General features: G+C 44.7%; 1 protein-coding gene across 3 annotated transcripts in view; it reads right to left on the bottom strand.

The window, feature by feature from the left end:
• Positions 1 to 2722: 2722 nt before the first annotated feature.
• Positions 2723 to 26452, bottom strand: part of galt (galactose-1-phosphate uridylyltransferase) — an 84603-nt gene continuing 60873 nt past the window's right edge. For all 3 annotated transcript variants that reach the window (XM_023808618.2, XM_023808620.2, XM_023808621.2), the window contains 2 exons: positions 6408 to 6562; positions 2723 to 4450 (listed from right to left, as the gene is read on the bottom strand). In XM_023808618.2, the coding sequence (XP_023664386.1) occupies positions 4367 to 4450; positions 6408 to 6562 (239 nt within the window). In that variant the 3' untranslated portion in view covers positions 2723 to 4366. The remainder of the gene's footprint in view (positions 4451 to 6407; positions 6563 to 26452) is intronic.

The following is a 26452-nucleotide window of genomic DNA, read 5'->3' as shown; positions in this document are numbered from 1 at the left end:
TATACCTCTCTCTCAAATCCACCCCAGCTTCCTGTAATCACTGCAGAGGGGTACCTCAGGGGTACCACAGGTCTGAAACCATATGAGGAGATTCCCAAAATGTGAGTAAGCCAGCGTGGAAGCAACAGATCTATCCAAAGACACGGTTATGGAGAAAACCCTGCCTTTGACCCTAAGAGAAACCAAAATAAAGTGGATCATTACTGCAGCAATAATAATTTAAGAGAACAGAAAGACTCTTAGATTAAAATGATAGAGATTCCACAGGTTTTCTGTTTTGCGAGTCAGTGTGGATGACTCCGCAGAGACACATATAACCCACTTTCATTGCCATACTCACTGTTTATTGCCGCGAGCACAGTAAGTCCACAAGAATTTTTTTGTACATAATTTTCAAATTTTCTCCTGGCACCTGACAGAGGGAGTTTCCAATAAATAAAAATGGAAACAGCTACCCAGCCTCCCATAAACTCGGTACTTCGTAAAAATGTTAATTAAACTGAACTGATCTGAATAAGAAGTAAGGTAGAGGCACCACAAACAGATGGTATCAGGAACAGAAAATAATGATGCAGGAATTCTGCATGAGCAATTACTTTCACACACATTCTTCACAGAAAAGCTAGTTTGGATTTCACATTGTCATAAATCACAGCCTACAGCGAGCAATATTCAATATGCTAAACTGATTGTGATATTAACCACAAATTAAAAAGATGATCATTGCTTAAGCTATTGAGTTTAATTAGAGAAATGATCATTGTGAAGCTATTGATTTTAACAAATCTATCACTAAATTAAGACCCATGATGACAAACAAAAACCCTCATCATTTTACCATTGTACTGTAATACAAAGCCAATACAGAAATGTGTAAGACTGATCATTTATGTATAATTCAATGACCTACAGAACTAAACACTGACCAGCAATCTGACCCCCGTGACTCCCTAAGAGGAAGGGGACTCTGTCAACTGCCATCCATCACAGCACGTCAGTAATGTCCTTAATGTCACTCACAGATGCATACACATGTAGGCCAGCATTTCTCAGTGCCGATCGCCAAGTCACCAGGGCATGCTCAGTCCATGAGGGTCCACATCACACTGCTCTAAAACCCAGAAGGCCCAATAGGACCCCCCCCAGTGATCTGCACTTTGGCACAGTAATCATATGCAGGACCACATCTTGGCAAGCACAGGCTACACAAGTTACCTTAGAGTTTGTAGGCTGTTAGCTGGTGGAGGTGAGGCTGGGAATTCGAAACCGCAGATAAAATTGATAGATTGAAAGTTTTCAGATACCAAATCATGCAACAGTTCCATCCAGGGTTTTCTAATATATATCATGTTAATCATACAGTGAAAATGTTAAGGTATTTACTGACAAATATGATCATATGAAATCAAAACAACTTGTAGCTTCTCACACCCCCAAGCTCCACCCCACCTCCATCATTTTCTGAAATGATGATTGGTGTTTCCAGGATTTCAGTCTGGCATAGAACATGTTTGCTTGGCTCCCCTAAGGATGTGACCCGGGGTCCTCCAGATCGAACACATCGCTCATTCTGCTTCCCTCTCCTGGCTCTCTGGAATCCTCTTGGAATGTGTATCTGGGTCCATGGCCAACATTCCACCAATGGCCCGACAGATGCGTCTGTAACATGTGAATGCGTTTTTAAACCTGTCAGCCCCCACCACAGGCCCGGTCAAAATACGGGGGCATGGTCTGCGTGAGAAAATGGAAAACGGACAAAGATGCAATGCACCCAGTCAGCCCTCTGGTCTAAACCTTTGTATCTTTAAAAAACACTCCAGACCCCTCAAGTGCTCTGCTTTGTTTTGTTTGAAAATTTCACCCCAGGCTTCACGTTTATATTTTAAAGACTGTCAGCAGAATGCCAAACAGGTCACTCATCAGCCAGAGTTATCTTTTGACAATTTCAAAAGAAGCCATATCAGATTATGGCAAGAGCACTATCTTCTGTAATCACTTACCGTGCAGAAAACCAACTGAAGTAACAGTAAAAGTGAGGTGTTATTTATGCATTTATCTATATGTTCCTATTAGGAGGAATCAATCCCTGTGTGAGCTGGTAGATATGCTCTACCACGCATTCCACGCATTCCTGTATTCTGACAGCAGGCTCCAAGAGTTACGGTGTTTTCCTGACATTAGTCAGTGATATTGTGTACAAGGACCAATGCCTAATGTGCCAGAGCCATGCCAGTATTTCTTGAATTCACAGGATAGCAAAAGAGCAGAGAGCAGCGACTACATCTGGAGAAGATCCAGGGGTCTGGAGCCCTGGGATTGGACCCAAGCCAGCAAGAGAAATGCTCCCACATTCTCACAACCTAACTGTGGCACCCCCTATAGATCCATTTCAATGGCAACCTCTGACCACATGGTCACACAGCCAAACACTCCCCACACACTGTGTCCCACATCTTTCTTGATCCTATGCACTTCAGATAAGAGAAGTTTCCTCAATAACTCAGGCAACAATTCAGATGCAATAGAGAGCCCGCAATATATCAAAATAATCCAGTTGTACAGATTAATGCCCTAAAATGACAATATGAATGACAAAATTAATTTAGTTAGCAAGTGTTCTACATGTGGATGTGGGGGAGATGAGCAATGTGAAACTGGGATCAATCCCAGTTCTGGCATAGCTTGAAGTCAACAGTTGAAAAATCCACAGAAAAACAACAGGTTAATTAAGGTTGTACACGTTTAACAATGATACATGATGCAAGACTTGAGGTTAAGGTTTAGGCGGCTGTTCTGAGAAACAGTTCTTGGTTAATTACAAAAAGCAAACAAGAAGCACAAGTCACTTTGGATGAATTACCTAAGGATGCTCACTAAGATTGGTGTTAAAGCTTCTTATCAACATGCAATTTATCATCAAAGGAACCATTTACACATCATAAACTGTTTCTGTATTAGAGAGCTTCGGATCTGCCTTTCGTGTTTGTTTGTTTTCACAGCAAAGGAACGACTGTTGGTCAGGATTCCCATTTACATTTGAAATGCAAGGCCAATGCTGGCCTCTCAAATTGCTCTGCAAGCCCAAATAGGTGAGACTAGGTTGGGTAACACAAGCCATTTGTCAGACTTGCAACAACACATGGTTACGTGCTTATGGCCAACAATGTTGGAGCAGTTCTAATGAAAAGCCATGGCTGCTACTTTAAGCAATGCGACTGAGCAGCAGGATAGGTCCCCTCTCATTAAACGGCTCGTCCCAAGGCACCTCAACAAAAGGTGTTTTAAAACATTAATCTGAAACCTAACGCGGCAGGAACATCTGTATGTTTACTTCAAAAATGAAAGAGATCAGTAATTACTTATTAATTAGCAATGACAAAGATCTAATGCTGTATAAACCCCTCATCAAAGCAGTCAATTAAATCTATTTCAATTAAGCTCAAGAAACCCGCAGCAGTGTTTACAAATGCTATAATGACAAAGGTGAAGACACTAGGACTAAAAATGCAAAGTAAATGTTAGCAGATTTAGAAAATAATTTTGTAATAATGCAATTTTCTTTTTCCAAAAAAACATGAAAAATGTTAAATTAAATGAAATATGACAAATATTTAAAGTAATATCCAACATATTCGTTCATATATTTCTTTGAAGACAATGTGACAATCATACAAAGGAAGACCACAAAGTAATCAACAATTTAAAAACTGTTTCAATCAGCCATCTCAGAACTCGCAGTTCTAAGCCCATTACCGATTGCACTCTTTATTTATCGCAAGTACATTACACGCGTGATTTAGAAGTGGCTGAAAGTAAATGGTGTTGGATTTTCTTACAAGAATTCTTGCAGCTTGAATATGCCAGTTTCAACAGTCATAAAAGAGAACACTAAACAAAGCAAATTATAGGTGAGAAAACATCTTAAAGACATTGACTGTTGGCTTCAATCTTCCTTAGGAAAAAAAAAAAAAATATCCCACTGTTAAGAGATCCAAGTTAAATTTAGCTGATCACTTATGGGGTGCTGTTTGAGAATGTGATACATAGTGTATAGGGACTAAAAGACAGCCACCAGCTATTACTGCTTAAACACTGAAGGGCGTTGTAGCCTGCTGTCAGATACTTGCACCTTCATCAGGCCTCCACACAATCCAAAAAGGCTTAATCTACCGTACCAACATCAATTCTTCACAATCAAAAGTATAGAAATGATCGATACATGTCAACATCACAACCACCTGCCAAATAAATCAAAGAATCATTACATGTTATGTGCATATGTTTTTTTTTTCCCCCTGAGCAATTTGCAACTGCATGTGAAGCCCAAAGGAGTGCCACCCAGTGCACAGCTGTTGTCACATCAGGGTCACTCGCCCTGTCCTTCTGCAGTCCTTCCCTTGGCTTTGTCCTTGTAATGCACCTCAGGTAGGTTCCTCAGTCGTTCTGCTGCCTGGAACGACACGACAAGTGAGCACATAAACACAAACTTATAGACATGTTCAAACCAGCAGCAAAGACCTCTGAATTCTGCAGTGCAGTGCAAGAAACAATAATTCAATGCACACTAGCCTTTGGTTAATGGACAGAAGCAACCACCCCTCCATTATGGGTAATCATACAGAGTCATTAAACAGAAAGGCTGAAATGGGAGGGATACTGCACATCACAAGTTGTTCTGCGACCTACAGTCTGAGGTCAATTTAATCAACATCACGTTGCCATTTCTTAAAGGTCAGCTTTCCGCGTGTTCCGCTGTATTGCACTCCTTAGCAGTTCCTGCAAAACTTCAAAGCCACATGCAGCACGTATAACCTGCATCACACCTGGGTGCAGGAATGCCTGCCCCAGCAGGGGTTCTCATAGACCTCAGAGAACTGCTATTTGCAGCCACACAAAATTTAGTGCCTGAGCTTCGCCAAACATGGAGCCCACAATTGGTCTACAAGGCAAATATGAGTTGCCGTGAGCCACAAAACATAGCCAACCTCTGTTCCGAGCTGTTTAATCCACACCCCCCTTCCTTTCGATCCCACATCGCACATGAAAATAAGCCTGAGCCAAGCTCATAAGTGCAGTGAACTACCAACCTTTGGCCTGCACAATAAATACTACACCATGTTAAAACCATAAATGGGTTTACATGTGGGGGAAAAAAATGTCAAGGAGTCCCAAGTAAAATATGGTTCCCCCCCATCCCAAATTAACCTATTTGTCTACAGAAGGGTTATTCTATCATGTCTTGCAGGCTACATAATTAGTCTGCCTGATAACAGGTGTTACAAGGGACCTTCAGCAACATGCACCCAGTGAGCAAGTACTGCAAGATAAACTGTTCAGGCAAAGTACTGCATGTAATGATACTAAACCTTCTAGCCTTTCTAGGTTCATGATGAAATGGGGGGGGGGGGGGGGGGGCTCTGTAATAGACATAAATAGCTATGTAACTACGCTGGTCACAAGGGAGTCAACACTTCATACTGATGTTCAAATTCCCGTTTTATTGTATCCTCTTCATGCAAAGAACACCGTGAAAACTATGGACGCAAAATAAAGTTTTTCAGTATAATACACACACATATGTACATCTCTATACAGAAAATAAACATATCTGAAATATTTATGCAACAAACAAAAACAATAATTACTGTGTTGCCTCTTTGACCAGTCATAGAATGAGTCGTAGCTTGTCATTTACTATTTACTATTACTAAATGCCCCTTACGTACTAAATGCCCCTAAATGACTCACACGTCGGTCATGTGACTTAATAGCTCATTCTTATGCAAATACTTTTAAAACTTCAAATAATGTAGGCAACACCACAAACTCCTTTAAACAGTACATAAAATTAACGATATTATTTTAACTCTCTTTTAGAAAATTCACTTTAATGGCATTGTCATGGCAACATTAACATGCTTATTAGTGTCAGCTACAAGCTACCCTGCATTTTCCTGGTCCTAATTGCTGCCAGTCCATTAGTATCAGTGCCAAGGGTCTCTCCAAGCCGTAGCAGAGGTATTTCATTGTATGAAGCCATGTGACTACATGCCCAGGACTCCTGTCAATCACTGGCTTTAAGTAGGCCTGACCAGAAGCCTTTCCTTCAAGCAACTCTAGTAGGAACCATCAGGGGGCTCTCTTTAAAAGAAGAACAAGGCTTAGGTTGAATGAATCATACTGACACTGCTGTGGGACCACAAAAGAATGCAACTGGAACACAAAGACGAAAGACAAACAGCCTTCCAGAAGTACTTCATGCCTACCAGAGGTTTCCATCAGAATTCTCTCAATGGCTCAGGAGCACAACTCCGGAGGGGAAGAAATCATAGCTCAATAAAAATGGGTTTATGGAAATATCATGGAGGATGGCAGAGTGTGTGAAGTGGTGTTTACTGGAAGCCCACCTGCTCAGGGGTAAGGTCCCGTTGCTCCAATGCCAACATCTCATATCCTACCATGAACTTGCGCACGGAGGCAGAGCGGAGGAGGGGTGGGTAGTAGTGGGCATGTAGTTGCCAGTGACTCATGTCCTCCTGTAGATATGGCCCTGTGGGGGCCCCTGTGGAAAAGAAAGGCCATCACTACCACTAGGAAGGTACCTTAACACCCCTGGCAATTCATCAATTTTATCTACCTAGAGACTGAAAGACAGGGGGCAGCAAAGTCCTGGGTCAACACAGAGCACAGATTCCCCCTCCAAGAATCCAATGTCAGAAAAAGACTAAACAGCCACAATCCACTCCTGCTCACATGCTACCCCATCCTGTAGACCCAGCTAAACTCAGCAGACAGTCTGCAAATATTAAGATATAAAACAGCTATGAGAACCAGTGGTTTGGCATGGATCCCAGGCCCAGTCCCCCTCTCATCCCTATGTTATGAAAGAAGAGCGCATCACCCAAGCTGAGTCGGACTCAGCCAGAGCGTGCCGCAGAAACACTCAGTCATTTCCTCCAATGACATTCCCAGCCCAAACTATTAACCTCCTGTCCCAAAGCTGCCTTCAACCCCATTTTTCCCCTCCAAGTTGCTCCCCAACCACGACAAAAACTCTTTGCACAAAAGCTTTGCCAGTTTCCAAGCAGGGAAAAACCCATGAACTGTGGCCGACCCTTTCTTGTTTTATGCCAGTGGTGATGAACATCAACAAAGCTCATTGTCTCTGATTAAATAAATATTAAGTACAGTTAAAAAGTTGAAGACTAAAACATACATTTTCAATAAAATGAGGTGAAAATCTGAACCACAAAACACTGAAAAATATTCACATGCAACTATATTATACATACTGTAGGATCACACATGCACATATCACAGGGCTTAAATTCCAGGTGGCCTGAGACAAGGCCGAGCCTGGTACGAGAGGCACCAAAGGGGGGGTTACACACACAAACACACACAAACACACACACACAGATAACCAGGGAGGCTAGCACTCCAACTTTTATTGCCCAAAGATTTAGGGACCTACAGACAAGCAGAGTGGACTTCCCGGACAGGGGTCCCTCGACTTGGCACCCAACCCCCTCCACATACACTCTGCCTTACATTTCACTCACCCAACAGACAAACACCCTAAAGGAAGTTTCATTTAAGTTTGGCTTTTGTATACCCTGTATATTGATTTACTCACGACTACTAGTCTCAATATACAGATACGTTATGTTTGTACGTGTCCTAACTATTAGAGAGTCTTCTGTGTTAAAACCCCCCCTTCTCTTCCAACATTCCTTTGTGGTCCTTATCTGATCTTGGTGGACCTCACCAAGTTTCTTTGTTTCTACCATGCTATGTTAAAAGAACTGAATTAAGGTGTATTTTATCCATTCTGGAGAAGATGAATTGGCATAAGCCACACCAAACAAATTATGTTCTTTCCAGATGTGCAACTTATATTGATATTACCACAAACTAACGGCCACGCCTATCTATGGATAAGATGTGCTGTTTGTAATATGAATATTTGATGTAATATCCGCACAAAGTGTAACATCTGTTGAGGTGCAACCCAAAACACCTGTATCCTATACTGATGTGAATCGGTCACATAGATACAATAATTAATTGTTTAATCAATTAATGCAGATGGTATGAGGTATGTACCTGTGAAGCTGGTATGGCATATTTGGTATCAAACTGATTGTTAATCACCCCTGATTCCAAATCTGGTCAGTGATTACCATAAAAGTGGATGTATCAAAAGTTATAACAGCTTAATGAAAATCATCAGTAAAGGTAGAATCTGGCGGGCCATAAATCCCAAAAGGACTGAAACAGACCCCCTTCCGAAAGCCCGCCAAATGGATGGCCAGCCATTGGGCCAGGAGTCGAATTCCTGGTCATCCCTATTCATGAACTTTAGACCATAAAAATCTAGCACCTCAGAACAAAGGGGAGCAGAGAACAACCAGCAGCAGAGCAGAACAACCGCCAGCCGGCGCAGAGAAAACCATCCGCCCGAAGGAGAACATCAGCCCGGGAGAAGAGAAACCCACAAGAAGCCCTCCGGTGAAGGCCCAACTGAACAGAGAACAGCACCCAAGACAAAGCTTCACCAGGAGAGAGAATCTAAAGGGACTCCATTCCACTGCTCCAAACGCCGCGCCTTCCTGAGTGCCATCAGCTCAGCAGCTCTGCCATCAACTGCCAAGACCCCCCCCCCCCCACTCTTCAACCAAGTAAACCAACTTCCTTTCATTCTAACAACTTAAGCTGTTCTGTTAACCTGCTATAAGACTTTAGGGTCGTGTTTCCACAAACTGTGCTTGCTTTGCAGAACAGTATTTCCCATTTCAGGTTACTCATTTAAATCCGGTCATTGCATTTTCATAATTACATTGTTTGTTTTATTCCGTTATTTCGTGTTTGTTGTTTGTGTTAGGTGTAATGTCTGTCTTATGTCAGTTGTAGTGTTAGCTAGGAATAAATGCATGTCTTTTACACAACTTTAGCCTCCGTCATTGTGTGTCTCATAATAAGTTCCTGCCATTGTGCGATCTTGCTACACGCTCTGAACCTCAAACTCGCCTGAAACATCGCGAGACTCTCTCTCATTGGCCGTGAGGGGAGCTTGCCTACCAATCGTGTACATTACCTGGTGATGCAGCTCGCTGGACGAGCCTTCTAACCCAGGTTAATAAGCGATACTGGTAATTAGTGAATCCCATTTAAGTCTCACATTCACAGACTCACAGGGATACCGCAATTGAGTTTGGAGGAGCCGACCATTCGGCATAACAATTGATTAATAATCAGCATTAAATAATAATTAATTAAACTTTAATTAATTCAAACATATTGGTGGAGAATATTAAAATTTATTTGAGCTATTAATTCCTACATTAATGGTGGAGAATGCGGGCACAAGGTTCAAACTTTTTGTGAGCACACAATTTAAACTTTTTATGACCGAACGTGCAGTTGAATAAGCGCTACTGTGAACGGGTTCCAAAGTTGAGGATTAATTGCACTCACGGCAGTCCGAAGGCATTTAAGCGGGATTATACGGGCTTATTATTTTTATTTCTATTATTAGTAGTTATTTTCTTTTGTTTTATTTTCGGTTATTTTATTTTAGGTTTCATTCGTTTTAAACTGCAGTAAATTTAAACCCTATATCTGACGAGATTCTCAGGTATAGCGCGTTGTTTCCAGGACGATTCGGACGAGTTTCTCCGTTTCTATAAATCCTGGCAGAGATCTCTCTTTCTATTGGCGAACAGCAATTCTTGTTAAGAGGATCTAACCTGAATTCTGTTGCGTTTGTACTCCCTGAGATAAGACCGATAGCTTAGCTACCTATCAGGATCTTTCTCGTATGTGTGTGCCTGCTTTAGACAAAGCAAGTTTAACAACACTTTGCGCTGTGAGCCAAGTGTGTGTGTTATTTAGAATTTGGGAGTCTGCAGTGCTTGAGACCCGCCGTGGTTAAGCACCATTTGCGACGAGATATAGTGCACTCGCTATTTAGATCTGTCGCCGTAACGCGAGCGCTGTCTCGCTTCAGCAATTGTTTTAAGGGGTTTTAAACTGCGCAAGACACAGAAGTTAGCCGCAAGCGGCGTGTGCATACATTGAAAGTGTATGTCACTCATCTAGCGTCGGCAACCGCCTAGCAACCGTCTTGGTTACGAGTGCAGTCAGCGAACGCCACTCTAACCACTTAAAGGTCAGAGCCCTGAAGGCCTGCCTGACGCCATTTGTTTTTTTCTCCTGGGTCACCAGTGACCCCACCCCTTAGGCTCACGTACCTGGGACCCCCCCACAAAGGGAGCAACGTCCCATTGAGCCTCTAGTGGTCAGGCATTGAACTACCACTCCATTTCGAAATTGCGCCTCTAGTGGTCAGGCATTGAACTACCACTCCATTTCGAAATTGCGCCTCTAGTGGTCAGGCATTGAACTACCACTCCATTTCGAAATTGCGCCTCTAGTGGTCAGGCATTGGACTACCACTCCATTTCGAAATTGCGCCTCTAGTGGTCAGGCATTGAACTACCACTCCATTTCGAAATTGCGCCTCTAGTGGTCAGGCATTGGACTACCACTCCATTTCGAAATTGCGCCTCTAGTGGTCAGCCATAGTAGTGTAACAACATCTGAGTTGGGTCTCTAGTGGTCAACACCGGTAATACCAACACACATAATTGGACACACAGGTTCTTGCCTGAAAGCAGGAATCAACTTCACAGACCAAATCGATTAGATCACAACACATTAACATCTAATTAGGTTATTGCTGCATAACTAATTGATGTTTACAATTAAACAATAAGAAACAATTAATTTGGTTTGATTTCTGTTTTACCTTTTTGATTTATTTTAGGTTTTATTTCAATTTATGCTTTCATTCACTCTCTCTCCCCCAACAAGGAGACTTGCATAGAAGTTCAACCATTATTAATAACAGTAAACCAGTTACACATCAGGGAGGCATTGAGGTTTTGGACGTGATCAGTTGAGCTTTTCCTGTGCTGGGTGCTTACCATTCGCTCTCTGTTGGTTGAGCTTTGCCTGTGGCTCTGCTGTCACTGCTTACGATCGTACAGTTTGTCAGAACCGAAGGGAAGTTCTCAGCAATTGGACGCCCAAAAGCGCGCCAGCTGGGCTGCACCCGCTGACTCATTAAGGGCAAGGTTGGCAGGTATCTCGGGAGGTCATTACAAGTTTGAGCAGGACCTCGTCTAGGGCGAAGTTCAGGAGAACAGCCCTAGCTTGGACTCTCAATCGGTTGGGTGACACCCGAGTGCCGTTGCGCCGTCTCTTGTTCGAGTCAGGGCCAAAAGTGCGCCCGATAAGCTGAGCCCCACCTGGGTTGTTTCAGTTGTGCGTACAGAACACCCCCCTTCCAAGTTGACAGTGCTGGGGATCGGGGGAGTGGGAGCTGGACTTGGGCCTGCTTGGCTGGGATTGAGCTTGTGGGACGTGCCCTACTCAGGAGGGACACCTGACAGCGTTCAAGCCTCTCTAACTGCATGACTAGCTTAACACCGCAACACCTCATATAGGGACAAATAAAGCAGAACCTGCTAGTGGTCCCCCTTCTGGTCAAAGCGGAGTTGTACAACAGAGCCCAACCCAGGGGTAATCTGATCTGCAACAGCAAGCTACGTTTGAATGCATTCCCATTGGTTTGAAGCTGTTATTCCTCATTTCTTGTTCCCAACTTCTCCTGTGGTCTTCTGACACTGTCAATAGCCACAGATCTGCAATTTCCAGGATAAGGCTTTATCCTTTCCCCCTCACTAGGGCATCTCTCAGGCTCTAGAGTAACTCACACTGTTCTAACCTGCAACAACTTCTCCCAGGGAACAATTTTTGTTTGTTTATTTTGTCGTGGGTAACTATTCCCGTGGTTCACTACACCCTTCCAGTTACCCATTGACAGGCCCCAAGTTCTACTTTATTTTATTTTGTTGGTTTAATTTGTTCGCCCAGATTTAGGTGTCAAGCCACCCACCTAGGCAACACCCAACCTGAGTAACAGATTTCTGCGGCCACCCTCCTGTTGACCGAGTCACAATGACCCACATGGAAAGCCCACTGGACCAGTGGAAAGATTTTGGTATCTGGTCTGAAGATGTGACTCCCAACTTTCCGCCCGGTCATGTCAATCTCACATGGTCCAAAGAAGCTGACCAAATTGAGGACGACATTGCTGAACTTATGGACATGCCACCCACTCAGAAATGCGGGAGTAAAGAGCTAACCAAAATACTCGGCTCCCTCGCACACAAACTACTAGCCAGGCTGAAGATGAATGAAGAGGGAACGTCCCGTCTCCAGCAAAGGGTGCAAGCACTCCAACAGCAGGAGAAAAACACCCAACGACTACTGGCAGAGGCACAGAGAGTTGCCGCCCAGGCCCAGCATCACATTGGGAATCTGGAGCAAGAACTCCAAAAGAGAAGCTCTCCACCCCATGAGGAGGAGGAGACAGAAGAAGGTAAAATGCCTCGCACCAGCAAAAAGCTACAGCATGCCCTGGAAGAGCTCAGAGCTGAAGCTGACCAGCAAAAACAGCAAGCCAGAGCCACCAGAGAAAACCTTGAAGCCAGACTGGACCAGGCCGACACCCTGCTGGACAGAGCCCACACGGAGCTCAAGAAAAAGGATGGTCGGATCCAGGCCCTGGAAAACCATCTGGACGAGGCACAGAGATGTCTGCACAAGATGAATCACCAACTGATCAGCTCCCAGGAACAGCTCACCGATGCCAGAACGAAACATTGGGCTAACACAGAAGAGATTGACCAGCTGAGACGGGGACTGAAGCAAGCATATGAGGTGAAGTCAGAATTTGGAACATCCTACGATTCAGTGATGGCACCGACTTCCTCTCCAACAATGCTGTCTCCCCCAAGGCACTCAGACCGCGCTCAAGGGACCTCTCATTGGGACAAGGTACCGCCTTGCCCAATACCGGACCTTGAGGAACCAAGAACCCAGAAGGTCTCTCTCAGAGAAGACACCCCAGATGGAACAGGCCTACCAAAGCGAACGTTACACCAGCACCGGGTTACCACAAAGGAGCTTGATAAAGTAGCTCGGAATATCAACACGTTCACCCCGAATCCCAGAGGAGGCCACGACATTCATGCCTACCTCCAAGACATTGACTTCCACCTCCAAAGACTGGACAATGTGACCAATGAGGACAGAGTCTACCTCATCAGGATCACATCTAGCCTGGAGGTCCGCAGCTTCCTGGATCGACAGCCCAGTCGAATCAAGGCCGACTCCAAGCTGCTACACAAAGCCCTGATTCGAGAGTTCGCTGATCCTGAGTCAGAACAAGGTATCGCCGTCGCCTTCGATGTTAAACAGAGCAGACAAGAAGCTCCCCAAGCCTACTACAATCGCCTTCGTCGGGCATATTTTGGGTCCAGAAATGAGCCAGACATGGAAGAAGATGCAAACTTCAAGGCTCTCTTCCTTCGGAACCTCCACCCAACCATTAACCACTACCTGGGGCTCATGGCTTGTCCCCGCACCATGACAAGTCAACAACTGCGAGACCTGGCGATCAAGGCGTACCACAAACAAAGAACAGCAGCTGAGAAGGCAACCAAGGCTCCGGCAGTGCTGAACCTTAGCACTACAGATCCCAACCTAGCGTTGGAAGGTGGCCACCCTCCTCATCAAACACCAATCCATGACCGAGGTTGGAGAGCAGCAAGCCACAGTGAGCGTTACCCTGGTGCGCCCCCACAGCAGTCAAAGACTCAGCCAGACTGGTGGGAGACACGGCGCTATCTTAACAAGGGTAAGCTAAGACCAATGGAGCCATGGAACAAGTGGAGAGACCGACAGGGAAACCAGTTTCCTAAGCCAAGCTCTCCCCCAAGTTCCCGACGGAATCCACCACGGAACTGGCAAGACAGAAGGAGAGGTTACGATCCAGACTCGAGGCCTGGACGAACCAAGGAAGAAGAAGAGTCTAATCTACTACAGCTGCTGCGTGATTTCTTTACTCAGCATCCCCTCAAGAGTCAAGAAGACTTTCGGACGAAAGATCCAAAATGACTAGGACGGAAGCACAAATCACGCAGGACCCCACAACCCTCACCTGAACCCACACCAGACAATGCCTACAAACTCCCTCAGAGGTCAGCCCCAAATGACACTCAACAGTCATCGGCCTTCCCTACCAGAGATATTGGAACAACTGAAGAAGTCCTACCTCAATTAGAAAGTGCTACTGACTCATGCCCAGTAAGAGCACCTGATGTTGCCGTCACCAACACAGAGCTTGATCAAGGGGATGAGCCCCCGCCGGTGCCCGGCAGCACTGTCCTGGTTGTGTGCCTTGACTCAGAGCACCAATCTGACTGTGGCGACGCCTCACCATTTCCTGGCCAGGCCCCTGTGCCACAGCTTCTGGGTGACCTGATGGAAAGGGGGGTAGCCAAGAAATTCTACCTCTCAATCACCCTGGAAGATGTTCTCACCCTCGAGGCCCTCATCGACACTGCAGCAGACATCACCCTCATGTCAGCCAGTCTCTTCTACCAGGTGCAGCACCTAGCCGCCCAGAAGAACAAAACCCTCCAGCCAAGGAAATGCTCTTTGGACGTGCAGGCATATTCACCAGTGGGCACCAGGATGGATCACATGATCCCCCTCGATTTGTCCATCGGCCCCATGAATGTAATGCACCCTGTATACATTTCCCAACTTGAGTCCATTCCATTCCTCATTGGGAAAGATTTGCTGAACCGGTTCGAGCCATTGTTAGACTTCCAACGTCTGAAAATTTGGGCTCAAGTTAGAGAACCGCTGCCACTGTGGACACCTGACACAGCCACATGGGAATGTCAAACCCTGGCTGTCTCCTCAGACCTCACTCCACACCATGGAGAGAACGCAGCTGGAGATCAGTGTCTTGACACAAGAGATCCATACCAGCATCATGACTCCTTCCTGTGCAGGCTGGACCCTACCCAGGGATCCTTCTGCCCCAAGATCGGGAAATGCATGTGGCTCCAAGGCACGGAAGTCACAGATGTGGTCATGACCATGGAGGTAGAAGAGTCACCAGTGACAAAAGAGACTGTATGTCACGTGGAGCTTGCTGACGACCAACACCTGACAATTCATGCCAGAACTGCCCAGCCTGACGCAGTACAGTCACCCAGCTGCCACAGCTATTCTCAGGAGGGACCAGCAGCACCCAACATTGTGGACACGCCCACACCAATGGAACTGTCGCAACACCACTGCTTTGAGGAAAATGTCTGTCAAGACATGATCACCATTTATGTAGATGGGTGCTCATTCAAACATCAGGGGACCCTGAAAGCTGGAGCTGGCATTCTGTGGCTCAATGACGACCCTGTCCCACCACAACAGCTCAAGCTTGGTCCTCACACGTCACAGTACGCAGAGCTGGCAGCAATCTTAATCACCCTGGACATGGCCTCCGAACGTGAAGTAAAGGACCTGCTGATCTGCAAAGACTTCAGCTATGCACGTCTCAACTTCATGTGCCATCTCCCTCACTGGACACGGAATGGCTTCAAGACATCAAGGAACAAGCCAGTCAAACACCAAGACCTCCTGCACACGTGCGATGCTCTGATTACCGCACGAAACACGCAGATTTATTGGAAGAAGGTCAGCTGTCATTCCAGACTCCCAGGACTGGACAATACATACGATGACCACACGGATGCACTCGCTAAAGCAGGAGCACTGCATGGTGACTGTCCCCTCCCACCCACCCATGCTGTCCAGGTCGTCACCTGCAGCCACAGCCGAGCACCTACCTCGATGCCAGAGGCCTCACTTCTGGAACTTTCCCTTCAGGTCTCCAACTCTGACATCGTCTCCCTCCAGCCCACTGATGCTGTGCTCGGCAAGGTCTGTGATCACCTCCGCGACCTCTCTGCTAACTCGATCTCCACAACTGATCAGGCATCCCTTCCTGACATCCATCACCTGATCATGGCTTTACCCTTTCTTCATCTTGCCGAGGGCGTACGTCTTGATGTCCCTGATGCCCACACTTCACCACGGCTCGTGGTCCCTCAGGCACAAAGGGGGGTCATGCTACTGTACGCCCACGACGCACCCTGTGCAGGACACCGCAATGCCAAAACAACCTACAAGGCACCTCTGCAGCGACGAGGTATCAATTTCCCATGGTCAGATCTACAGATTGACTGGGTAGGACCCCTGACGAGATCAGCTCGCGGAAACAAATACTTCCTCACAGTCACCTGTCAGTTCACTAAGTGGGTAGAATGCCTCCCGGCACCCAACGACACAGCCCAGACAACGGCATATCTGCTCACGAACCATGTGTTCTCCAGGTTTGGCCTCCCACTGAAAGTCAACTCAGACCGAGGCACCCACTTCACAGCCGAAGTGATGCAGGACATTTGGAAACTGTTGGGGATCAAAGCCCAGTTCCACATCAGCCACCATCCTATGGCATCCGGCCAAGTAGAACGGACCAACCGAACCGTCGTCGGTATGCTCAAGAAATATGTGGCATCCAATCAGAAAGATTGGGATGTGAAATTGCCTCTGGTGCTCATGGCAATCAGAGCCACACCCCACAAGTCCACAGGAGTGTCCCCCTTCGAACTGACGACAGGACGACAAATGACACTCCCTCTCCACCTACTCTACCAACCTGGTGACAACAATCTCATCACAGCCTACACCACACAACAATATCTGGACAGCCTGCACCAGCATTTGAGAGCTTCCTTTGCATTCGCCCAACAAAACCTGCAAAGAACCGCAGAGGGCAGGAAAACCTACTATGACCAGAAAACCTCACAAGATGAAGTCCAAGTGGGAGACAAAATCTGGTACTATAGGTTTGTGCAACCAAACTCAGCACAAAGACTTTCCAGGAAGCTTCTACCACGCTGGTCGGGACCACATGAGATCGTGGACAAACTGTCACCTGTGGCTTACTGAATCCGAACCAACAAAGGCACCCACGAAACATGCCTCAAGTGGGTTCATCGGAATCAAATGAAGAAACACCAAGCCCAGAGAAAGCCTGAAACACCCACCAACCAGTCTTCTCAAGACAAGCCAGAAGCTTGGAATAAACCACATTCCAACCAAAAGAAAGACATCTTTTCAGTCTGAAATCTCCCCAAACTCCCAAGGAGAAAGACCAAAGAGAAAGGGGAGGAAAGATGGTCACAGATAGGGTAGATTAAGGTGGTGGGCCTGACTACTGATATCTGGGTGACCTTTTCAGTTTTTGCCGTACTTATCTGTTTCTTTCTTTTGATAGCTTTTCATTTTATTTTGGTTGTTGTTTTTGGTAAGGACCTGGGGTGGCTCACGCGTGCCCGGGAAATTACTGAAGAGGATCCGGTTTTGCAATTTTCTTTGTCCCGTTTGTTTCTTTGCAATTGTTCTCTGGCCGAGAATTGTTGCCCACTATTTCTTTCTCCTGTTTCCTTTTGCACCGGTGTGCAAAACATTCAGAGTCTCGACTCACCCCCTCAATCCTAATTTGGTCTTTATTTTCTACCCCCTATTACTAGGATGATGCTGCCCCCGCTATTAGCATTACTCTGCCTAGGAGGCTGAGGCTCCAGTCTGACACGGCGTTCCCTGGGCCTCCACCTGGCACCATCTTCCGGGGACAGCCCGGTCTCGTGACTACCAACTGTTGTACCCACACAGAAAGAGTATTCGTCTGACGATGTCAACCGAGCCCATTACCTGCACGAGAGACCCCAAACTAGTGGGACAGGTGTCAGATGGACCGCTGACACTACCCACAGGTTGGAGCAGTAACCCAACGACCGTGACCCAAGCTGAGTCCAATCGACGGCCCAAGAGGCTCCTGAGCACCCTGCTGGGAGCTGCAGCAGCCGTTGGCAACCTGTTCGACATAAGATTCACCACTCCTCGCGGTCCCAGAAGCCAGGCGCCAGCCCCTGCGCCTCCTCCCTGTCCATCCTGTCACTGTGCCACCCAGAGTGCCAAACAATGGGATGTCAACAATGCCTCGTTGCATGGTGGTGATCCTGTTTCAACTTCCGTCGCCTGAATGATGGCAATGCCATCATCAGCCGAAAGGGGGGATATGTAGGATCACACATGCACATATCACAGGGCTTAAATTCCAGGTGGCCTGAGACAAGGCCGAGCCTGGTACGAGAGGCACCAAAGGGGGGGTTACACACACAAACACACACAAACACACACACACAGATAACCAGGGAGGCTAGCACTCCAACTTTTATTGCCCAAAGATTTAGGGACCTACAGACAAGCAGAGTGGACTTCCCGGACAGGGGTCCCTCGACTTGGCACCCAACCCCCTCCACATACACTCTGCCTTACATTTCACTCACCCAACAGACAAACACCCTAAAGGAAGTTTCATTTAAGTTTGGCTTTTGTATACCCTGTATATTGATTTACTCACGACTACTAGTCTCAATATACAGATACGTTATGTTTGTACGTGTCCTAACTATTAGAGAGTCTTCTGTGTTAAAACCCCCCCTTCTCTTCCAACATTCCTTTGTGGTCCTTATCTGATCTTGGTGGACCTCACCAAGTTTCTTTGTTTCTACCATGCTATGTTAAAAGAACTGAATTAAGGTGTATTTTATCCATTCTGGAGAAGATGAATTGGCATAAGCCACACCAAACAAATTATGTTCTTTCCAGATGTGCAACTTATATTGATATTACCACAAACTAACGGCCACGCCTATCTATGGATAAGATGTGCTGTTTGTAATATGAATATTTGATGTAATATCCGCACAAAGTGTAACATCTGTTGAGGTGCAACCCAAAACACCTGTATCCTATACTGATGTGAATCGGTCACATAGATACAATAATTAATTGTTTAATCAATTAATGCAGATGGTATGAGGTATGTACCTGTGAAGCTGGTATGGCATATTTGGTATCAAACTGATTGTTAATCACCCCTGATTCCAAATCTGGTCAGTGATTACCATAAAAGTGGATGTATCAAAAGTTATAACAGCTTAATGAAAATCATCAGTAAAGGTAGAATCTGGCGGGCCATAAATCCCAAAAGGACTGAAACAGACCCCCTTCCGAAAGCCCGCCAAATGGATGGCCAGCCATTGGGCCAGGAGTCGAATTCCTGGTCATCCCTATTCATGAACTTTAGACCATAAAAATCTAGCACCTCAGAACAAAGGGGAGCAGAGAACAACCAGCAGCAGAGCAGAACAACCGCCAGCCGGCGCAGAGAAAACCATCCGCCCGAAGGAGAACATCAGCCCGGGAGAAGAGAAACCCACAAGAAGCCCTCCGGTGAAGGCCCAACTGAACAGAGAACAGCACCCAAGACAAAGCTTCACCAGGAGAGAGAATCTAAAGGGACTCCATTCCACTGCTCCAAACGCCGCGCCTTCCTGAGTGCCATCAGCTCAGCAGCTCTGCCATCAACTGCCAAGACCCCCCCCCCCCCACTCTTCAACCAAGTAAACCAACTTCCTTTCATTCTAACAACTTAAGCTGTTCTGTTAACCTGCTATAAGACTTTAGGGTCGTGTTTCCACAAACTGTGCTTGCTTTGCAGAACAGTATTTCCCATTTCAGGTTACTCATTTAAATCCGGTCATTGCATTTTCATAATTACATTGTTTGTTTTATTCCGTTATTTCGTGTTTGTTGTTTGTGTTAGGTGTAATGTCTGTCTTATGTCAGTTGTAGTGTTAGCTAGGAATAAATGCATGTCTTTTACACAACTTTAGCCTCCGTCATTGTGTGTCTCATAATAAGTTCCTGCCATTGTGCGATCTTGCTACACGCTCTGAACCTCAAACTCGCCTGAAACATCGCGAGACTCTCTCTCATTGGCCGTGAGGGGAGCTTGCCTACCAATCGTGTACATTACCTGGTGATGCAGCTCGCTGGACGAGCCTTCTAACCCAGGTTAATAAGCGATACTGGTAATTAGTGAATCCCATTTAAGTCTCACATTCACAGACTCACAGGGATACCGCAATTGAGTTTGGAGGAGCCGACCATTCGGCATAACAATTGATTAATAATCAGCATTAAATAATAATTAATTAAACTTTAATTAATTCAAACATATTGGTGGAGAATATTAAAATTTATTTGAGCTATTAATTCCTACAATACATACATATATATATACACATATACTGTACATATATATATATACACACACATATACATATATATACATATATATAAACTACAAGTATTCCCTGCTTTACAAATATTCACTTTATGCCACATTTGCAAAAGACCTATGCACTTGTTTTTGCTAACCGAAAGAAACCCAAAGAGGATTTCCATTTATACAAAAAAAAAAAAAAAAAAGTGAGAAAATCAAAAACAGCGTTTAGGACTGCAAATATGACGGCAGTGAAAATTCCTATTGCCTAGTGCATCGTAGCCATCACAGTGCAACGCATTACTCATGTTTTTGGTGATGCTAGTGTAAATAAATCATCTGCACTGCCAGTCATATAAAAGTATAGTACATACAATTGTGTACAATACAAATTACATGATAACTTACTGGTTTAGGTATTTATTATACTGTGCTTTTTTCATTTAGGCTACACCATATAGCCTAGCTGTGTAGTAGGCTATACCATATAGCCTAGCTGTGTAGTAGGCTACACCATATAGCCTAGCTGTGTAGTAGGCTACACCATATAGCCTAGCTGTGTAGTAGGCTATACCATCTAGCCTAGCTGTGTAGTAGGCTATACCATCTAGCCTAGCTGTGTAGTAGGCTACACCATATAGCCTAGCTGTGTAGTAGGCTATACCATATAGCCTAGCTGTGTAGTAGGCTACACCATATAGCCTAGCTGTGTAGTAGGCTACACCATATAGCCTAGCTGTGTAGTAGGCTATACCATATAGCCTAGCTGTGTAGTAGGCTACACCATATAGCCTAGTTGTGTAGTAGGCTATACCATCTAGGTTTGTGTAAGTAGTGTTTGACCTTCTCACTATGGCAAAATCACCTAACGAGGCATTTCTCAGAACGTATCCCTGTTAAGTGACACATACCTGTATTGATTGTGGTAAATGAAACTACATTGATATACTATTTCTATTTTATATAGGCGGTATATTTATCATATCATCCCTGCTTTTACTACTACTATATGTTTTTTTTATGTTTTTTTGCATTATTTGGTATTATTTGGTAGGAAATTCTTTGGGTCTGGGAGCAGTCAAAGAAATGTCCCATATAAACTAATGGTAATTGCTTCTGTTTTACGTCATTCCAGTTCACAAAAGGTTTCATAGGAATGCTTTACTCTGATAAAGTGGGGGATACCTGTATACAGTGGCTTAGGAAGCTGTGTCTGTGATTAGAAGGTTGGCAGTTCAAATCCCAGGGTCTGCAGAGTGATTTCACTGTGGAGCGGTTGAACAACGGCCTTAACCTCCAAATGCTCTGGTGACAGTGTCCCAGTCTTCTCAATTGTACAGGTACGGCCAAAAGTTTTGTCAGTGACACAAATTTTGCGTTTCAAAAACTTCAGCACTTTTAAAATGAGTTTCTATGACACATTATAGAACAATTATAAACAATTTATAAGTTTTAAAGGCTTTTATTGGCAAATACATCAAATTTATGCAAAGAGTCAATATTTAGTGTGTTGACCCTTCTTTATACCTTCTGCAATTCATTCTGGCATGCTGGATATCAGCCTCTGAGCCAAATTTGACTGATCGTGATCCGTTCTTGTCTTGTTAGAACTCGGTGTTGATCACAATTTGTGGGCTTCTGCTTGTCCACCTGCTTTTTGAGGATTGACCAGAGCTTCTCATTGGGATTAAGATCTGGGGAGTTTCCTGGTCACTGATCCAAATTTTCAAGTCATGATCTCTGAGCCACTTCGTTGTCACTTTTGCCTTGTGACATGGCACTCCATCACGCTGGGAAAGACACCGATCACCACCAAATTGTACCAGGATCGTTGGGAGAAGTTGCTCTTGAAGGACGTTTTAATACCATTCTTTATTCATGGCAGTGTTTTTGGGCAGAGCTGTGAGCGAGCCCACTCCTTTGGATGAGACACAACCCTGTCACACATGGACGGTCTCAGGATGCTTGACTGTTGGCATCACACAGGACTCATGGTAGCGTTCACCTTTTCTCCTCCGGACGGTCGATTTTCCAGATGTTGGAAGGGGGCATCATCAGAGAAAATAACTTTGCACCAGTCTTCTGAAGTACAAGGACTGGACAGCAGTGTTTTTTTCTCTAATGAAGACCCCTTCTGACTGTTTGGCACATGCTAGAAAAACTTTCTTCTTTCTAAGTTCATTCTTAGAGAAATGGAGCTGGATTTGAATGTGCCTGAGCAGCTCATTCTCAGTCTATGGCTTCAGCATGTGTGTTTGTTTATCCTGGGGCGCCCCGCCTCTCACCAACCCAGACGCTCGTTAAGCCTCCTGAGCTGCCGTGCAGTCACGTCCAAAGTAATTAGCACGCTGACATTAATGAAGAATTCCATGTCGATGTCATTCAGCTCCCAGAGGTGAGCTCTGGCATGCTACCTGCTCACAGAACTAGAGATGTGCATGCTAATGGATGGAGTTTTCCATCCCATTCTTGCCTGCTGTCAACTTGGGGGCCCTAGGGCTTACAGCAAGGGGACAAACAAGCCACCACTGGCTTTTGGCTTAAACTATTTCAAGTAAAGCTTAGGAGTCCATTTTCTTGCGGATGCAGCCTTCACATGCAGAGTATTTGTTCCAGTTATGTGAGTCTCCATAATTTGCCTCAACACTCATCTCTTTCTTAGACAAATTAAATGAATTCAGTAAATCCGTCAATGTCCTGATTAAATTATTCAGTACAAATTGCACTGCATTACTGCTGAAGGGAAGACCATGGAAGTTATATAAATCCAAGAACATGTGATGAATTTCAGATCAGTTTCAGCCAACAGTGAAACTTTCTTTCATCTTGTGAGTGGATGCCAATCTGGGCAGTGGAGTGCTTGTTGATGTATGGTAGCTTCAAGATAGACTTTGGGATAGAAGCAGGGCCTGGTTGTGAGAACCTGGCCCTCCACCTTACTCTATGTCAGCATCACAGCTGCTGTGACTACATCCCACAGGATGAGGCTCCCTCTGCACACCACAGCGTCATGGCTGAGAAACTAAACTTCTGACTCAAGTTCATAAGTTCAAACTCTGCTAGCCTAACTTCATCTACTTAGTAAGCAGAAACTCAGAAATGCTTTGTATAGAAGTAGCTGCTAAACATAATATTTAGTTTAAAGTTATATGCATTCCATATAGCAGTGGTAGACAGGCAGTATGATGCTAATGGTTAAGGAAGCCAGCAATCCACGCAAAAGGCTAAAATTACTGTAATGGCTTATCTGCACAACATCCCACATCTCTCTCTCTCTCACACACACACTAATACACACACACACACACGTTTCAAGACCTATGACACTTATGTTCAGCCAAAACCATGGATAGTAGTGACCACATATATATGTACACAAAAAACAAGTTATACCTATGAGAAATTTTAATTTATAAATAACACAACGAGACATCAACATCAATAACTAATGAAATAAAATGATTATTACAATATACTGTGATAAAAGTTATGTGAAGAGGGCATCTCTCGCTCTTGAATCCTGGCTTTGAATTACTGCCAGCGTCACTGTTGCATTTTGGTGGACATTATTAATGAATGTTTAGAGAGTTAAACAGCACAGCAATAAGGCGGCTACCAAGTACACTGACATGGACAGAGGCTAAGTGGCTAGCAGGGAAGCGGAACAGCATGTGTGGGGTGACACAAAGACATGATTCACATATGAAGCGCGACGGAATGGAAGGGCTACTCCGAGTAGTGCGGATTTAAAAACTTACGAACCATTTCTTTTGGGAATTTTCCATTTCCCATTGAATATTTTCAGTGTAAAATGTTCAGGCCACTGCAAACCCTGGATAACTGAAAACGTGGTTACCGAACAAGCGGATATGGGGGTTCCACTGACTATACAAATCTAAAATAAATAAATGAATAAAATAATATATACACAAATACACACACACACACACACACACACACACACACACACACACACGTAGGGTAAACATATCCTTATGGGGACCGCTCATTCATTTCAATGGGAAAAAAGCTAACGCTAACTATGACAACCTTAACCGCTACCCTGTCCTAACCATAACCATAAGTAACCTAACAAAATACAAGAGTTTTTGCATTTTTAGTTTTTTCATAGCAGTCACCGATTTTTATAAAATAGAGTTTTCCCTTATGGGGACCAGAAAACCGGTCCCCATAAGGGAAAAAAAACGGATATTTATCACATTATGGGGACATTGTGTCCCCATAAGGATAGGTAAACACACACACACACACACACATATATATATATATATATATATATAAAAAAAGGCCACAGGGTCATAGATCATGAAATAAATGCGTTTCACTGGGAAAACCCCCCAGAACACTGAAACAGTGACCTTATCAAAGGCATTTTTCCAGCAATGAACTGAAGTTAGTTTTTCTAGACTATGTACTTTGTAGTTAGGCTAATTGTGCAGAGGCAGAAAGTCAAAAACCATCTAGTGATTCAGAACATCAAACTTGTTGGTATCCGGAGTTAAAGCTGTGGATCAACCTTCAAAAAAAATAGAAAATTACCTTTCTTGAACACTTTAAAGGAACCTGTCTAATCTTGTCTTTCACATACATGAGAGTCGAGCCGGTCATGCTTTTCAGTTTTCAATTTCCCTTTAAGGGTGTGTGATTCAACAGCACTAAAGATTTATCAGGAAACCTCATTTTAGGGTTTTGGCTGATAGAAGGTTCCTCAAAGAGCCAGGAAATAATGGGTCCTGGCCAGAAGCATGAGAAGTGAAATAATCTGTGAAAGCAGAGTAACTCTCAGGTGACTTTAGCCTCATGTTTCTTCTTGAGTACATGACAAAAAACTGAAAGCAGCACCCCAAACATACATGTGTGTTTTCCCTGACAACTCACATAGGGCAAAGTGGAAACAAGCAGGAAAAAATAAACTGGTTCTCAGGCCAGCTCATCAGCAGCTGTGCAAAGCTCTGGTTAGGTAAGCGTTGGGTTTCATGACAGCTTTCACCCATACTGACAGAATGCCCTCTGGTCTCATTCTCACAAAGCCAGTTGCTGCAGATCCTACATTGGTGCCAAAGAGTCACAGGGAATGTACTGCTTTATGCCTGCGGTCTCCAGCTTGGCTGAGGATGAAACGGCAGACGAGAGGGCACCCCTAACGCGTGGAAGCGGCTGAGAGGCATAGGGAGGCAAGCACAGGCAAACAAACGCAGTTCAGCAAACTCCAGAGGCTTTTCTTTAAATGTCACCAAAGAGAGGACATGCTAGCAAAGTGGCAGGCTCTGTATGTCAGCATGCTCGTTTGTTATGGGTGTCATCCTCACCGCGATGTAACTGACTGCAGCCTAACTGTCTGCAAAGCCCAGCTGACTCTTGGGGCTTGCAGACAGGAGCATGGGACTGCAGGGTTGGCACGGCAGGACCTGAATCTTTCTGGGGGAGGGGGCTTAGCTCAGTGCTTAGCTCAACTGTCTGAACCAGCTGTTGAAGTAACTGCCCTTCTGCAATATTGCCTCCAGGCAGAGGACAAAGCTTAAACAGTCCCTTAGTGACTGAAGTCCATTAAATCCTCCATCTACTGCATCATGTGCAAAACAGAAAATGGCATCTCAAAAATGTATGCACAGCAATCAAGTTCCCTTGATGGTGAGGTAAAATTCCAGATTTTTCCTGATTATCTTCACTTCCTACAAGGGCTTAGCCATTATGAAGGCATTATAGTTCCTCCAGCAATGCAGCAACCCCTTGTTGTTTTCTTGCAACCTTCAGCTTTCTGAGTCTCCATAAGCCATATTATTCAGCACTGAATATCTTTCCATTTTACCTACTACATGGCATACATCCACCGTGACACCAGATGCTCCTAGATTGTCCCCCATTCGACACGAGTTCACACCATCCACTATTGCTGTAACAATACATGTGTCCATTGTGGGCCGTTCGGTTACTTTCTTTTTGGTTCAATACGCACAATAAAGCAAATGAACGCAGTGTATTGCTCAGGCAGAGCCTAAAATCACAAGTAGGTGTTCAATGTGGAAAACATTCTGTTAATTGTGGCTATGAGACAGTTGGGTCTAATGGTTTTTGCAGCCATAATTAGCAGTATGGTAACATATTGCATTCTCATTAAGCTACACCATCACTAGAGAGTGAGTAGCGGATAAGACCTAGACTGTCTCTCAGCACTGTAATACCAAACTTTAGATATATTCAGATATATTGCTGGAAATACAACCAACTAACCAACATGCTAAGTCATTAGAGACATCATCAACCACAGTATGACCAGAGCAAGGCATAAGCAGCCTCTGCAAGTTAGTC

Source organism: Paramormyrops kingsleyae, chromosome 7 (assembly GCF_048594095.1).
Source record: "Paramormyrops kingsleyae isolate MSU_618 chromosome 7, PKINGS_0.4, whole genome shotgun sequence".
In the NCBI taxonomy this organism is placed as follows: Eukaryota; Metazoa; Chordata; class Actinopteri; order Osteoglossiformes; family Mormyridae; genus Paramormyrops; species Paramormyrops kingsleyae.
Note: the sequence above shows the minus strand (reverse complement) of the source record. Positions and strands in the feature narration are given on the sequence as shown.